At 50.5% G+C, this 15155-nt stretch overlaps 1 protein-coding gene across 3 annotated transcripts in view; it reads left to right on the top strand.

The window, feature by feature from the left end:
• Positions 1 to 15155, top strand: part of LOC148391678 (neural-cadherin) — a 51273-nt gene that overhangs the window by 33325 nt on the left and 2793 nt on the right. For all 3 annotated transcript variants that reach the window (XM_088386850.1, XM_088386849.1, XM_088386851.1), the window contains exons 8-28: positions 171 to 343; positions 415 to 583; positions 647 to 817; positions 1376 to 1548; positions 1616 to 1783; positions 3220 to 3469; positions 3840 to 3967; positions 4053 to 4239; positions 4303 to 4446; positions 6800 to 7083; positions 8153 to 8782; positions 8849 to 9845; positions 10113 to 10206; positions 11923 to 12107; positions 12174 to 12409; positions 12844 to 13121; positions 13187 to 13404; positions 14349 to 14476; positions 14581 to 14711; positions 14780 to 14891; positions 14954 to 15134. In XM_088386850.1, coding sequence (XP_088242976.1) covers positions 171 to 343; positions 415 to 583; positions 647 to 817; positions 1376 to 1548; positions 1616 to 1783; positions 3220 to 3469; positions 3840 to 3967; positions 4053 to 4239; positions 4303 to 4446; positions 6800 to 7083; positions 8153 to 8782; positions 8849 to 9845; positions 10113 to 10206; positions 11923 to 12107; positions 12174 to 12409; positions 12844 to 13121; positions 13187 to 13404; positions 14349 to 14476; positions 14581 to 14711; positions 14780 to 14891; positions 14954 to 15134 — 5037 coding nt within the window. The remainder of the gene's footprint in view (positions 1 to 170; positions 344 to 414; positions 584 to 646; positions 818 to 1375; positions 1549 to 1615; positions 1784 to 3219; positions 3470 to 3839; positions 3968 to 4052; positions 4240 to 4302; positions 4447 to 6799; positions 7084 to 8152; positions 8783 to 8848; positions 9846 to 10112; positions 10207 to 11922; positions 12108 to 12173; positions 12410 to 12843; positions 13122 to 13186; positions 13405 to 14348; positions 14477 to 14580; positions 14712 to 14779; positions 14892 to 14953; positions 15135 to 15155) is intronic.

The raw sequence follows: 15155 nt of genomic DNA on the forward strand, positions 1-15155 counted from the left end.
GTTTTTTTTTTTTTCCAACAACGCCGGATAATATATGAGGTTTTGGCCACCCATGCTAAAACGTTGTACACAGTGAAGAGTAAATTCCCGATCTATAAATGGAGAATGGAAGAAATGTACAAAATGGTGGAAGGAAGGATTTCGATATTATTTCGATTGTTTGTTCGAAGGTATCATTAAGCTACGGCGCAGCCCTCCGCCTCGACTGAAAGGCCCTCAGTACGTCCTCACCATCACCGCCACCGACGACAACGCGTCCGGCGGCCCATACCCGCTCAGCAGCTCGGCTCAAGTCATCGTCGGGATCAACGACATCAACAACAACAAGCCCGTCTTCCAGGAGGTGCTTGTCAATCCCGAGCGTCTCCTCCGTTAAAAGATTCAAAGTGATCCGACGGCCGGGTCTGCTCGTAGTGTCAGAACTACAGTCTGAAAGCCGCCGTTTTGGAGAACCAGCCCCCCGGGACTTTTGTGCTGAGGGTCCAGGCCCAGGACGCCGACATGGGGGTGAACGGAGAAGTCAAGTACGGCATCATGCACAGGGACGGGGTGTCGTCCGGATTCGACATCCATCCCGACACCGGTAGGTATCGACGGCGCTATATCAATTCATCCGTCTATCTTATCGGCCGTCTTTGTCGATCAGGCGCCATCACCACGGCGATGAGTTTCGACCGGGAGCGTCAGCGCGAGTTCACGCTGTCGGTCACGGCCACCGACCAGGCGGAGGAGCCGCTCATCGGCATCTGCCAGATCACCGTCCTGGTCGCCGACCAGAACGACAACGACCCCAAGTTCGAGAACAGCCGCTACCAGTGTGAGTGTTTGCGGCAGGTTTGTCAGTCGGTCGTTAGCCGTCAGTCTGCATCGACGTCAGGCCGCGAGGCGGGCGGGGGGGCGGGGGAAGACGGAGAGATGAAGGCGCTCTTCAGGCGTCCACGTTGTTTATTTGTTTGTTCGCGATGCGTGTTTTGATAAGCGCCGCGTCACAAGTTGTCCTCGTCACATTAGCGCACGAGGACCTCATTAAGTATTTAGTGTCGGAATCGTCCCGGCATGCGTGTGTGTGTGTGCGTTCATCATCGCACAATGAAATCCATATTTGATTCATTCATTAAAATGAATGAAAACAGAATGCCATCAAACAGGAATTCCCAAATGATGTGTGTCCTTCAAATGAAAGAAGAGTTAGGCTTCCAAGATCAGATGAGCGTCGACATTCGGCATCCAGTCAGCAGGATTTTCAGAAAAGTCCGAATGTCAGCTGAGCCGACACAATGCTGCGCTCCGGGTTCTTCTTCCACGTCTGCTGTCACGTCGCTGGCGTCAAATATTCAACGTGAGCTTTGCCGCTCTGCGTCCCGGCCTCTCGCAGATTTCCTCCGAGAGGACACGGCCGTGGGGACCAGCTTCCTACGGGCGGCGGCGCACGACGACGACCAGGGCAGCAACGCGGCCATCGCCTACTCGCTGTCGCCGCAGAAGCCGGCCTACCTCCACATCAACCCCAGCACCGGATGGATTTACGTCAACCAACCCATCTCGCAGGTGAGGTGACACATTTGCGCCGCTCGGCTCCGGCCGGGCCATTTTAATGATTCTCCTGGGCCGGCAGACGTCCAAGATCAGCCAGCAGATCGTGGCGTCGGACGGCGGCAACCGCAGCAGCTCGGTGGAGCTCACCGTCATCATCACCAACGTTCACAACCAGCCGCCCCACTGGGAGCAGCCCGAGTACTGGGTCACCGTGCCCGAGAACACCGTCAGGGACGCCAAGATCCTGGTAAGAACAACTCGGACCATCTCACACTCCATTCTGAAGTAGGACGGATGGAAGGAATATGAACTCAAATTTTTTTGTGATATTAACCAACTTGATCGAAAATCTGAAACCCAAGGTTGCAACGACAATAGAAATGTTTGGATGTGTGTACCTAATGAAGCGGCCCTCAAGTCTCCCCCTTCTGGCTCCTTGCTCTCCACTCGAGTGCTAATCACACGCCGGAGGAGCGCTAGTTTTAAATTTAGCCGTCCTGTTAATTACACCGCTAACGAGGTAGCGAGGCAGTCTGTCATGTTTTTTTTTTTTTTTCTTAATGGCATATGTGCTGAGATTATTTTTAAAACTATACAAAAGTTCTTCTTATCTCCTCCTCCAAAACTTTATCGGTAACATGTTTATGTTGTCGTGAATGTGGTGGACTAAAGAATTTATATTAATTAATATTATATTTATATTAATTTATTTAAATAAATAAAATTATTAATGCTATAGTCTGTATAGAGAAAAAAAATATATTAAACATATTTTGGTTTTATTTTTGTTGGAAGTTGGAACGAATTAACAGCAATCTATTCATTTCAATGGAGAACAAGGATTTCAAATATGAATCTTTTGCGTCACGAGCATGGTTGCGGAGATAAATTCTAAAGGCACTCAAGCATTGTCCATGTTATATCGAAGGTTCCTCTCGCCACTTGTTCACGATAATCCTTCAGGGTCACCAAAAATGTACGGGTTGTATGATTAAATAGCTCCTCTCTTCGGAATCTATCGGTGTTAATAACCATCAGTGCGCAAAATAGAAATAAAGTCAGCGGCCGGGAAAAAGTCACATTGTGTTGTCGAAGTGTTCCGATTACGTTCAGGCTGAGAGTCTTTCTGTGTTTTAACTGCTCGGACAGCGTTTCTCACTCAGCGGAAAACGCAGTACTTTCCTTGGAAACATTCCTACCGATGCTTTTTCTTTTTTTTTTCCCCCTCATCTTTTCTCGGCCAAGTATTTTTTTTCGTCAGAGTGGAGATGGAAGAGATTGAGGTTATCCCAAGGTCAGCAACAGAGCAAAAAAATAAATACAACACACATAAAAGTCTCAACTTTTTCCCTTTTGATTTATAACCGGTCCAAATTTGACTCGAGATCCACAGACTTGATTTCTTTGTGCTCCGAGAAGAATGTTCTGGAATGTTCTGCGAGGCTGCTCCTCGTTGTCCTTACAAGGCTGACGCGCTCAAAGGTGAAGCGCGCCAGGCGTTCTTTTCACGCGTCGTCATGGCGACCCGATATTCGGAGCGTCTGATTTTTGTCAAAAGGCGACGTGAAGAAAAAAAAAAAAGGATGACCTCCAACGTGTACTCTGCTCTCAGAAGTCAAACTTTTGTGTCAACTACTCCAAATAAAAACTATTTTGTATCATGGAATGAATGCCTTCTCTCAGACGGTGAAGGCCACGTCTGCGCTGGGTGACCCGCGGGTGACCTACAACTTGGAGGAGGGTCAGGTGCCCGAGACCAACATGCCTGTACGCTTCTACATCAAACCCAACCGGGCGGGCGGCTCGGCTTCCATCCTGGTGGCCGAGAACCTGGACTACGAGACCACGCGCTTCTTCGCTCTCAGGGTTCGAGTCCAAAACGTCGCCGCCGTGCCACTCGCCTCCTTTGCTACCGTTTACGTCAACGTGACAGGTGAGAACCAGTCAAGTTCCCATTGGTAGGTTTTTCCCAAAAGTTTTGTTATTTATATTTATTTACAATTTATAGTTTGTTAAAACAATACATTTCAATCATTAATTTATATTAATTTAATTTTAAATAATTTATTCCCATTTATTGTCTTGGGAATTGGTTTATTCATGAAACCCCTTAGTTCATAAAATAAAATATTTTACTTATATGTATTTATATTATAATATGAAAATATACTTCAAAATATATTCTAATATATATATGGTAATGAATTATCCAATTATTGCAGGAACAGAGAAATCACTTTTGTTTATTTATACAATTAATTAAAAAGCCCCTTTCGCTCTCCCATGATGTCTTCTTTCTTCAGATGTGAACGACAACGTTCCGTTCTTCCTGTCCTCCACGTACGAGGCCACGGTTCCCGAGGGGGCCGAAGTGGGCACGTCGGTGGCGCAGGTGTCGGCCATCGACTTTGATTCGGGCCTTCACGGCATGGTAAGACCCTCCCTGCCGCCCACGTGAATATTCTTCCCCCATTTGATCAGCAAAGAAACCCGCCATCGTCGTTCCCGCTGTGTAGGTTCACTACACCATCTTGAAGGATGAGAGTGGAGACTTCGCGTTGTTCAGCATTGACCCGATGAGCGGCGCCATCACCACGCGGGCTTCCTTCGACCGAGAACAGAAAGCTTCCTACCTCATCGAGGTCCAGTCGCAGGACGGCTCGGAGTCGGCAAGACCGGGACAGCAGGGACACCCCAATACGGGTAACCATCTCGGAACCAGTACAGACCCAACACACGGTACTGACTGACACGTGATCCTTCCAGACACAGCCTACGTCCGAATCTTTGTGGCCGACGTCAACGACAACGCGCCGACGTTCCCGCGCTCGGTGTACGAGGTGAGCGTGGAAGAGGACAAGGAGGTGGGCTTCGTCGTCATCACCGTCACAGCCAACGACCACGACGAAGGTCAGTCACGGATTCGGACACAAGATGGCGCCAAAGCCACGGGTGATAGGAAAAGAGTAACATAACACAATCTCGACTAGAATTCAACGCTACTAAAACATCGACAAAGATTTTATTACCCAACATGTCACAATCCAAACTCCACAAATCCCCTCCGCCGACCTCCTCCCCTCGTTAGCGAGCGCCACCGCGTCCCCCTGAGCCAGATAGTTTTGATGCTTTTGTTTGTCTTTGTCCCACGCTCGTCTTCCTCCTCCGCTCTCCACCAATGAGCAGCGGGGGGCCACAAAAGCGGCTCCTTTCTTTGCGTCGTGGTGATGACGGCGGATGCCGGCGACGCCTGGCAGCCTCCCGGGGCTCGGCTTGTTTTCACTTTTTGCGCCTCTCGCTTCCTCCGCTGTCGTGCTATGGGAGACGCGCACACCAGTATTCCGGATTGACTTTATTATACAATCTAAAATTAACATCACGTTTCAAACCCACTTGCAACAGGTAAAAATATGTGCGCTCGCGAGACTAATATGTCAAAGAAAATTAAGGTAATCCTCGAATGAAAGCCTGCTAGCTTCGAGCTAATATATCATGTAAAACACCATAGACCGGCTAACGTAAATTAGCATGGATGTTTTGGTTTTATCTGCTCTGGGGGAGAAGGAAAATTTCAACACCATACTTTCCAATATTTGCATTTTAGCCTACACGTGAAGAAAATCCCTTAATATATTTACTTCCTCATCTTACTATATACCGAGGGAAGTGCAAAGTCGGGGATGGATGAATCCCCCCCCCACACTCCCCCCCTCGTGCTGCCCCGTAAAGCTGATTAGTCGGTGCAGCTCTTTGTCACCCTGTGTGATTTCCGCATCCTACTCGGCCCTCCGACTGGAAAATGTGCCGAACTAAGTGCGTCTGCTAATGAGATCAAAAGGCTGTTTAAGATTCTGCCGAGTTGGCTCTTTAGCAGCGGTGTCGCCTGGAGCTTCGCGCACACACTTAAACACTTCGGCACATTTACAAACAACACACACACACGCGTCGGCCACGGATGGGCACGCTCACTCTTTCTTACACACACACAACCTTGTGTCTAGTAAGCCACTAAGAACTGACACATAAAAAAACAAAACTAACATTATCGTACGAACATAGACCATTCCAGCACCAACGCAATAAAACGATGAGAACCAGGAGAGTAACAGACCATAATAACCCAGAACCTATCGATCCAACACGGAGAACCAACATGAAGTACCGTAGCACTCGAGGGACTTTTTTTTTTGTACCCCGATGTCATGAAACTTTGAGCTGTGAGTTATGAGGAGTCCTTCAGAGCACGGTGGACCTGTAGTCACAGCTGGGGGACAACTTCCCCCGAGGGTCCACCTCACAAGGAGCCCTCTACTGACCTTCATCTCATTTTAGAGCCTCCTGCTGGGTCGCCAATTAAATCAGCACCTAGGAGTGTGTGTGCGCGTGTGTGTGTGTGAGAAGAGGGCAATGCCATATGGCCTGCTTGATCATTAGTGAAGCTGCTGCAGGCAAGGAACCACTGCAGCTACTCCCCTTGTACACATTTCAACACACACACACACACACTGGTCGCTACAGATCGTGCTCAGAGGCCGTGAAGGACCGGTGAGCTTTAGCTTTCACACACACACACACTCGCAGGAGTGTTGATGAAGGTCCTGCATGTCTCCACAGATGGTGATAGCCTGCTAAGTTCTCCTCGGTGCCAGTAAATGTTGAGCGAGCCTCGACCCAGACGGACCTGCCTCTGGGCTCCCATCATGCATCTGTCCGTGTGTGTGTGTGTGTGTTTACCAAGGCCAACTGTGCAAAACACATTTTGGTTGGAATTGATATTTTGTTTTGATACGTGATGTGGATTAATGGATGGATGGATGTTTGGATGAAACTTAAAACGGCACGTCATCAACAAAAAAAAAATAAACACAAATCCAAACTACGGACAACATCTGGAGCGTCACAAAATGAGATTTGTTTCATGCTGTTGTCGACCGCTAGCTAGCTCGCTAGCTACCAAACTTAATTTAAAGAATATTCATGAAGATGCTTATACAATACGAACGTAAACATGCCAGAGGCTGCTCGTTTGCATATGTCGTCGTCCCTTGGCAGGTGACAAAAAAAAGAAAACATGCAAAATATGTAAATGTGCTACACACTGTGCGACGTGCCACACAAGTGTCAGAGATCACAAGAAAAGTCGTACATGTGTACCTAATGAAGTGTCTCGGGACTTGCAGAGCGACATTGTTAGTCGTTTGATGTCTTCTATGACTCGTCCTCAATCATCTTCAAATATCAAACGTCCCATTTTTCATCACAGGTGCCAACGCCAAGCTGCGCTATCAAATCGCGGCGGGCAACACCATGGGCACTTTTGACGTGGAGCCCGAGGTGGGCACCATCTTTGTGGCGCAGCCGCTGGACTACGAGATGGAGCAGCGCTTCCAGCTGCGACTGGTGGCCTCGGACGGCAAGTGGGAGAACGAGACGCTGGTGGTGGTGCAGGTGGTCAACCGGAACGACGAGGCGCCCGTTTTCAGCATGGGCGAGTACCACGCCGTCATCCAGGAGGAGCTCACCGAGCTTCCCGTCTTCATCATGGAGGTGCGTCGCTCATATTTCTTGACTTTGTGTACATGTCCCAATATTTTTGTCCAGTATTTTGCATTGAATTCTATTCTTATCTTGTGGATGTCCCAATACTTTTGTCCACATTTTTACTTTCACTTCCAGTGAGTGTCGCAATACTTTTGCCCAAACTCCACAATTTCTCTCGATGTTTTGTCGTCCCAATACTTTTGTCTACTTTTTTTCTTTTAACTTTTGTGTCCCAATACTTCACATTTTCTTCCCAATACTTTTTGTTCACTTTGCGGGGTCATTCCACACCTTGCGAGAACTTGTAACTTTCCTCCTCCTCTTTTTTTTTTTTTTTTCCTCCCTCGTTCATCCGCCATTGGTCACACCTTCCCCGCCGTAACGCTCTATCAGATTAGCAAGATGGAGGCGCGCCGCAGAGGGCAGGGAAGTAATCCGCCGTGTCACCCGGTCCTCCGCCCGGCCTCGCTTCCCCCGGAATTGATTTGATGTGCGCCCGCCCGCCTGCCCGGCCGGCCGCCGTGGCGTGCCATCCCCCTTGCCCTTTTCTTCATCCCACAATCCAACAGATGGGGAAAATCCAATTTGGAACAAACGCTTCTCACCTCACCTGTGCTCCGGCCGACCTCTTCGTCCTCCTCCTCCTCCTTTCCACCGTATTTAGAAAACAAATCATTTTCAGAGCAATTAAACGAAATGGATGATTTATTGTGCCGACGGGATCTATCTGGTCGCCATGGCAACACAGATGCGAGGGAGGAGGTGGTGGGATCGCATCAAAGCTTTCTGTAAACAAGAAGGAGACACAACACTCCAAAGTGTCATTTTGCTTTCTCTTCTGCGTCGACGTCGCCGTTAAGCGTTAATTGCACGCTGACAAGCCGGCTGGCGTCGCCCAGGGAGATAAAAGGACGGCGAAGGTTTTATTTCGATGCGGCTGCTTAATGAAAAACATGGCGATAAGACGCCAGGTGCTTATTGGATTGCTTGGTCAGAGGATCACCAAGTTAATACTCTTCAAGCTCAACTCATTCGGAGGACCGCCGTGACGACGTGGGTCTGATTTTTTTCCCAGGTGTCCGCCACCGATCCCGACCAGGACGCTGACCAGAGCGCCGTGAGATACTCCCTCCACGGACAAGGCGCCGGCGGCGAATTCACAATCAACGAGCGCACCGGGAGGATCTACGCCCAACGCCGTCTGGACCGGGAGGAACGTCCAGCCTGGAGGTTTCTGGTCCTGGCCACGGATGAGGGCGGGTCGGGACTCACGGGATTCGCCGACGTTCTCTTGGAGGTCCGCGACATCAACGACAACGCGCCTTTCTTCCCGTGCCCGGCGTTGGAAGCGGACGGCTGCTTTGTGGGGCAAGTGGCCGAGAACTCCCCCGCCGACACCTCCGTTATGGAGATGAGAGCCATGGACCTGGATGACGCCAACCAAGGGAAGAACGCGGCGCTGACTTACAGCATCGTCAAGAACGTCCGCAACGAGATCAACCTCAACTTGTTCTCCATCAACGCCACCACGGGGACCATCTACACCGTGTTGCGCTCGCTCGACCGGGAACTGGAGGAGCGTTATCTGGTAGTGGTGGAAGCCCGAGATGGTGGCGGATTAGCCGGGACGGGGACCGCCACCATCCTGGTTTCGGATGTCAACGACCACCCGCCCATCTTCTCCCAGAGAGTCTACACTGCTCAGGTGAGTCCATTACACTCATTTCAGTTTTCAAGATCTCCAGGGTTTGCTTGAAATCATGTTCCTCAGGTAACCGAAGACCTGGAGGTGAACAGCGAGGTTCTGGTGGTGTCCGCCACCGACGTAGACCAGGGCGAGAACGCCGTCGTGACCTTCAGCATCGTGGGCGGCGACGATGACAGGAAGTTCTTGGTGGAGACCGACAAGGTGAACCGACGCGGCGTGATCAAGCTCAAGAAGAAAGTGGACTTTGAGAAGCCTCAGGAGAGAACTTTCAACCTCACTCTGAAGGCGGAGGATGCTGATTTCTTCAGCCTGGCTTACTGTCTAGTTCAGGTGGAGGACGCTAATGACCACGCCCCCGTCTTCTTACCGCAGTTCTACGAGTCGCCGGCCATGTCCGAGGATGTTGCCGTGGGCACCATCGTCGCTCAGGTGATGGCGACCGATCTGGATTCTGGACAAAATGGCCGCTTTTCTTACAGTATTGCCAAGGAGTCGGACCCCTACAATCAGTTCCTGGTGGACCAGTCCGGTTGGGTGGTGGTGGCTCACTCTTTGGACCGGGAGAAAATCTCTCAACACAGGGTGATGGTTCTCGCCACTGACGCCGGCAGCCCGAGCCTGACCGGCACGGCCATCGTCATGGTAACCGTGCTGGACATCAACGACAACGGGCCGGAATTCGAGGCCCCCTACAGGCCGGTGGTGTGGGAGAACACGGCGGCCCCGCAGGCGGTGTGGATGAACGCCAGCTCGCCGCTGCTGCACGCCACCGACCGCGACCTCTCGTCCAACGGCGGCCCGTTCTCCATACGGCTCCTGGCGCTCACCGCCGACGCCGCCGACTTCAACTTGACGGATTTCCGCAACGGCAGCGCCGCCGTCACCGCCCTGCGCACCTTCGACCGCGAGCGGCAGAAAGAGTACCGACTCCCCATCCTCATGATCGACAGCGGCTCGCCCGCCATGAGCTCCACCAGCACGCTGACGGTGGTCATCGGGGACCGCAACGACCACCCCCACTCGCCGGGACACGCTAACTTCATTGTGTACAGTTACGAAGGTACGTCGCTTTTTTTGTCTGGTGGTCCTCACCTTTACATTCCCCCGTGGTGTCCTCGCCACCAACCCGCCCGCCCGCCCGCCCGCCGGCCGCTGATCTCACAAGACGTCTTTGTCACAGTCGAGTGCTTCCGCTGTCTCCCTGCAGATTGCATCACTTATTTAGCACTTCAGACCAGCTGTCAGCTGCTCTAACTTACTTACGTACATTTTCTTCTCTGATTGTTTTTTTTTTTTTGCGCTAATTTATTGTTTTGTTGGAAAACAGGTATTCTGCCAACCACAGCGCTGGGCCAAATCCCGTCCCCAGACCTGGACGACTGGAGCGAGAAGACGTACCGATTTGAAGGCAAACCATCCAGGTAGGATGTTAAATTTATTTTTTTTGACCCACAGCAAAGCTGAAGGAACAAAAAAAAAATCCTCAACGCTACCAAATTTGAAACAGGGAACTAATAGCTCGGCTCCAAATTTTCAAATGAAGTCAAAGAGGTTTTGTAGGTTTTCCTCTGCACATTTTGAGATGAATGAGGAGAAGAAGAAAAGCGGGAACTAGTGCGTAAGTGAAAGTGACAGATTTAAACCAGAGCGTGGCTGGCAGTACAAAGGTGTGTCGTGACAGAGAGACAACGACATGGAAACTTGCGGGAGAAGAGTGGATCAAAAGAAACGAGGATATGATCTATTTATACTTAAGATGTATTGAAATTTCCCCGTGACAAGACAGCTCCAAGGAGGGACCATACGTAACAGAGAACAATTGAAAAGAACGTAGTGATTTGACGCCAACTTGTGGCATCTTTGTACCAGGGGAACTGAGTTGAGGTGGTTCATTTAGACAAAAGTAGTGCTTTGCCAGAAGAACAATCAATAAAAATAATCCTTTCATGAGCCCAAGAGGGTTCAATTCAAGATTGCCCAGACGGCTTTCCAAATTGTTTACACGTTAGCCACATGACGCGATGGCTCTCCATGGCAATGGCGGCGGCTGACGTGTTTTGCCGCGGCCACGTGACGTCTTCACGGTCCAAAAGCGAGCGCGGCGGCCGTGCCGTCCGCACGTCGGACACGTTTTGGCCCGCTTTCAGCCGCTACTAATGGGCCCATCTGGCGCGTAGTCTGAAGGGCGCGGCGGCGGCGGCGGCGCGTGTGTTTAACGCTACACGAGCGCCGTGGCGCGCATCCAGCATGCTAGCCGGCCCACGTTGACGTCTCCGGTGCGGCAGAGCGTGAGGGTTTTACATCAAGATGTTCTGAGCGGGCCTGTTGGACCGACCACAGAGCACATCTGCTCTTCCACCAGGCCTTTAATAATATGGACATAAGTACAGGGAGAACCAAAAGTAGGTACGCCATCAAATGCAACATTTAAATGCGTTTACACGTTTTTCTTACGATTAAAATTCTCTCAAATCAATTTGGAAAAAGTTTTGTAAATGGACTTTGGCATATGCTCGACATCATACAGAAGAAAATTGAAATATTAGTGACATCATTTAAAGGGGGGGAAAATCACTTTAATGCAGAGATTTTATATTTTATACCACGACAGGACGTCTGGGCAAGGTGCCATGACATAACTTGTCCTTGCTCCTCGTTGCCCGGGCAACCAAGGCGCCAAGTTATTTATATTTGTGGTCTTTATTAACTTTGCTGGGAATATGGAGATTAAAAGTATAATGGTGGTCTGATATATTAATTACATATTGAGTGTGTTATTTAAAAAAATGAGAGCATAAAAAAAGGGCCAATTTAATGACGCACGTGTTCAATTGTCGCCGAAAGCCAAATCTAGTGTTTCATTTGCAAATTTGCATGACGAAATTAAAGGGAGCTTTTATTGGCAATAAAAGGCTTTGTTTGGATGATGTTTTTTTTCTACGTGGGGGGGTCGGAGGTGCGCCAGTCAATTAAATTCCGGGTTATTATGACATGAATATTTTTACAAACATGTATGATTTTAGATGTTTATATCAATAATTACCAAGAAGGAAAGGAAAGCTTTTTTGCTTTTCCATGTAAAAAAAAAAAAAATCCTAAATCGTCACCTCTAATGAAACATTTTCATCATCGTCCAGACTTTTCAGCGTGAACCATAGTTCTGGCCAGCTGAGCATCAGGGAAGGCGTCCCGTCCGGCTCCTACCAGCTGCAGGTGCGCGTGTCCGATCCCGCCTGGCCGGACGTCACGTCCACCGCGCAGGTGGAGGTGATCGAGCTGCCGCGGGAAGCTCTCCTGAACGCCGCTTCCCTCCGACTACGCAGTAAGTACGGGAAAGCTCGGGCTTGCTCGATACGATCTAAGAGTTGGCTCTTTGTTCTCCTCCCAGACATGACCGTCGAAGAACTGTTCTCGTCCAGAAGCGGCGAGGAGAGCCGCTTCTCCCGTTTGGGTCGAACGCTAGCCGATCTCCTGCAGACGCCACCGGAGAAGGTTCACGTCTTCTCCCTGGAAGACGCAGGGAGGGGGGAGGAGAAGGAGCTGAGCGTGTGGTTCGCCGCTCACGGCTCGCCGTACTACAAGGCCGAGAAGCTGCACGGCTACGTGGCGGCCAATAAAGCTAAGGTGAGTTAAAAAAAAAAAAATTCTCCACATTTTCTTCTCAATTTTACAGCGAGATAAAAATGGTTGGTTATTTTGCCACATCGGGCGGAAGGAGGGAAAGATTTGTTTGCACACCAGCACTTAACACAATGTCAAGCATTTGACACGTCGCCGGTCAATACAGCGGTTTCACACTCGTGTGTGTCGCTAAGTGGATGTCCATGTTACACACACACACACACACGGACACGCGTGTACATGAATACTTGAGATGCTTTAAAAGCCCGAGAAGCAGATGCTCGCTTGACCCCGACTCGGGATGCTGAGAGTCAGTCATCCATGTACACTAAACTGTCACACATCACAGACCTCCACCAAGGTCAAACAATTTGGATTCAAATTCTACATGCTAGCTTCCTTAGCATTAGCCCGATGGTGATTTTTGTCTTTTTTAGATGGAAGCCATGCTGGCCGCGTCCATCTCCCAGGTGGGGGTGGACGACTGCCCCCACATGGATTGCGCTGACTCCGGAGGCTGCTCCACTCAGGTGTCCTTCGGTCAGACGCCGGCGGCTCTCCACTCGGGCAACGTGTCTTTGGTTTCCCTGCCCGCCAAGACCGCGGCGCGCTGCGGATGCCGCGGTCGCGAGGCCACCCATCTCCCTTGCTCGTCCTACCCGAGCAACCCCTGCCTCAACGGGGGCGCCTGCCTTGACGGTCCGCTCGGATACAGGTGGGTGTCGTATATCACGTGATGCAATGATGAGGAGAAGAAGAAATTTAATTTCCGCACGTCAGGTGCAAGTGTCCGCCCATGTTCGACGGACCCGAGTGCCAGCAGACCAAGCACAGCTTTGGCGGCGGGGGCTACGCGTGGTTCCCACCGCTGGCGCCGTGCTTCCAGAGCCACATTTCTTTGGAGTTCCTGACCGAGGCGGCCGACGGGCTGCTGCTCTACAACGGGCCGCTCGGACCCGCCGCACAACCCGGAGAGCTCCAAGATTTCATTTCTATCGGTGAGTATTGATCAGGCAGAACTTCTGTAGGCCACAGCTCACACCCAAATGCTCACACGCAAACTAACCAGTCAAATTGCCGCACTAGGCCACGCCCCTTACATCACTGCAGTTCTGCTGGCCACTATAATTTCTATTTTACCATTTCTATTCCATATATTTTCGTATATCAAGGCCTCTTGGCTAGAGTTACGAAAAGATTGGATTTGTACTTATCAAAGATGCTGATCCTCTTGTTCTCCGCAACAATGGGATCAGATCAATGCGGCGTGTCAGCAGACAAAGAGCATCATGGGACGTTAATGTCACCTCCCGGTGGTCCTGATGTGGCGTTATAGGATTAGTCCGCCCCGCCTCCGCCGCCCCCCCGGCCTTTTCCCAGACACGTCTTGCATAATCTAGCGCCATTAAACTTACGTAATTATCTCGCCCGCCGGCTTGTCGTCGTTTCCCGGCCAGGGGGGAGGGCAAATCAAATATGGCTGCCTCATTGATCACAGGAGTGCTTTTGTCATTAAAGGCGTTCAATAGCGATGGTGGACATGAGGATGTTGGAAGCGGCACGGAAGAATTGACCCGCCGCTTTCGTGCTGTTTTTTTAATGGGGTTCATCTGCTAACGCAGCAGTTAAACACACACAAGCCCATCACTTCACAGTGAAGCCTAAAAGTATTCGCAGCGCCTCATTTTGTCAGGGCACAGCCAACAACACAAACAATTTATCATTTTGGAAAAAAAAAAAATCTTAATGAAGTCATTCCAAATTGGGATATTGCTGGAACGTAACAAAATGTCGATTTTTGCACTTTAAAAAAAAAAAAATGCAATCAAACATATTTAAATGCTTGCTGGGCCAGATTAAAGAATGGAGCGGTTGATTGCTGCCCCCTAGCGTCCGTTTCTATAATGACTGTGGAATCATGAATTGTTTTTTTTCCACGCAGAGTTGAAGCACGGCGTTCCGATCTTGAAGGTTAACCACGGCTCCGGGACCCTCACCCTGCAACTAGCGGCCAAATCTAACGTGGCAGACCGCCGCTGGCATCGACTCGACGTCATCAGTGATGGCAAGGTGGGAATGACTAACTTGCACTTTTTACATCCTCAACTTCTATCAAATCAATACTTCAATTAAATTAATTAAAAATCGACTTGGGCACACTGTGCGTCATTCAGGCCGTGCAGCTGGTCCTGGATCAGTGCTCGGGGCTACAGGTGAGTGAGCCGGAGGGGCTTGTCGCCGGAGACCCCCGCGAGATGGACGAGTCCGGCTGCAGGGCGGCCGGCCAAACGCCAGGAAACGAGAGGTGACTACTGCCATTATCCATCCCTCCATCCTTTTTATTTTTGCTCATCCCTTCTTTCTCCTCTTCAGATATCTGAACGTGTACCAGCCTCTCCAGCTAGGCGGCGTGAAGCCGACGTCTCCTCAACCGCGTTTCGCCAATTTCAGCGGCTGCATCCGCAACCTGCTGGTGGACACTCAGGTACGCCCGCAAAAAAGAATTCTGATTGAAAAGAAATCCAATGTTTGCTTATTTTCACTCAGGTATACGACCTGGCGCGACCCGGCGAGAGCGTGGACAGCAGCCCGGGGTGCAGGGCGACGGACGGCGTGTGTTTGACGGCGGCCGGGCCCTCCTGCGGGGCCCGCGCCTCCTGCTTAGCCGACTGGGGATCCTTCAGCTGCGAGTGTCACCCGGGACACAGCGGACACAAGTGCGACACAGGTGTGTGCAACTGCTACGTTA

The sequence above is a fragment of the Syngnathus floridae genome, chromosome 10, assembly GCF_059516105.1.
Source record: "Syngnathus floridae isolate MCC-2025c chromosome 10, RoL_Sflo_1.0, whole genome shotgun sequence".
Taxonomy (NCBI): domain Eukaryota; kingdom Metazoa; phylum Chordata; class Actinopteri; order Syngnathiformes; family Syngnathidae; genus Syngnathus; species Syngnathus floridae.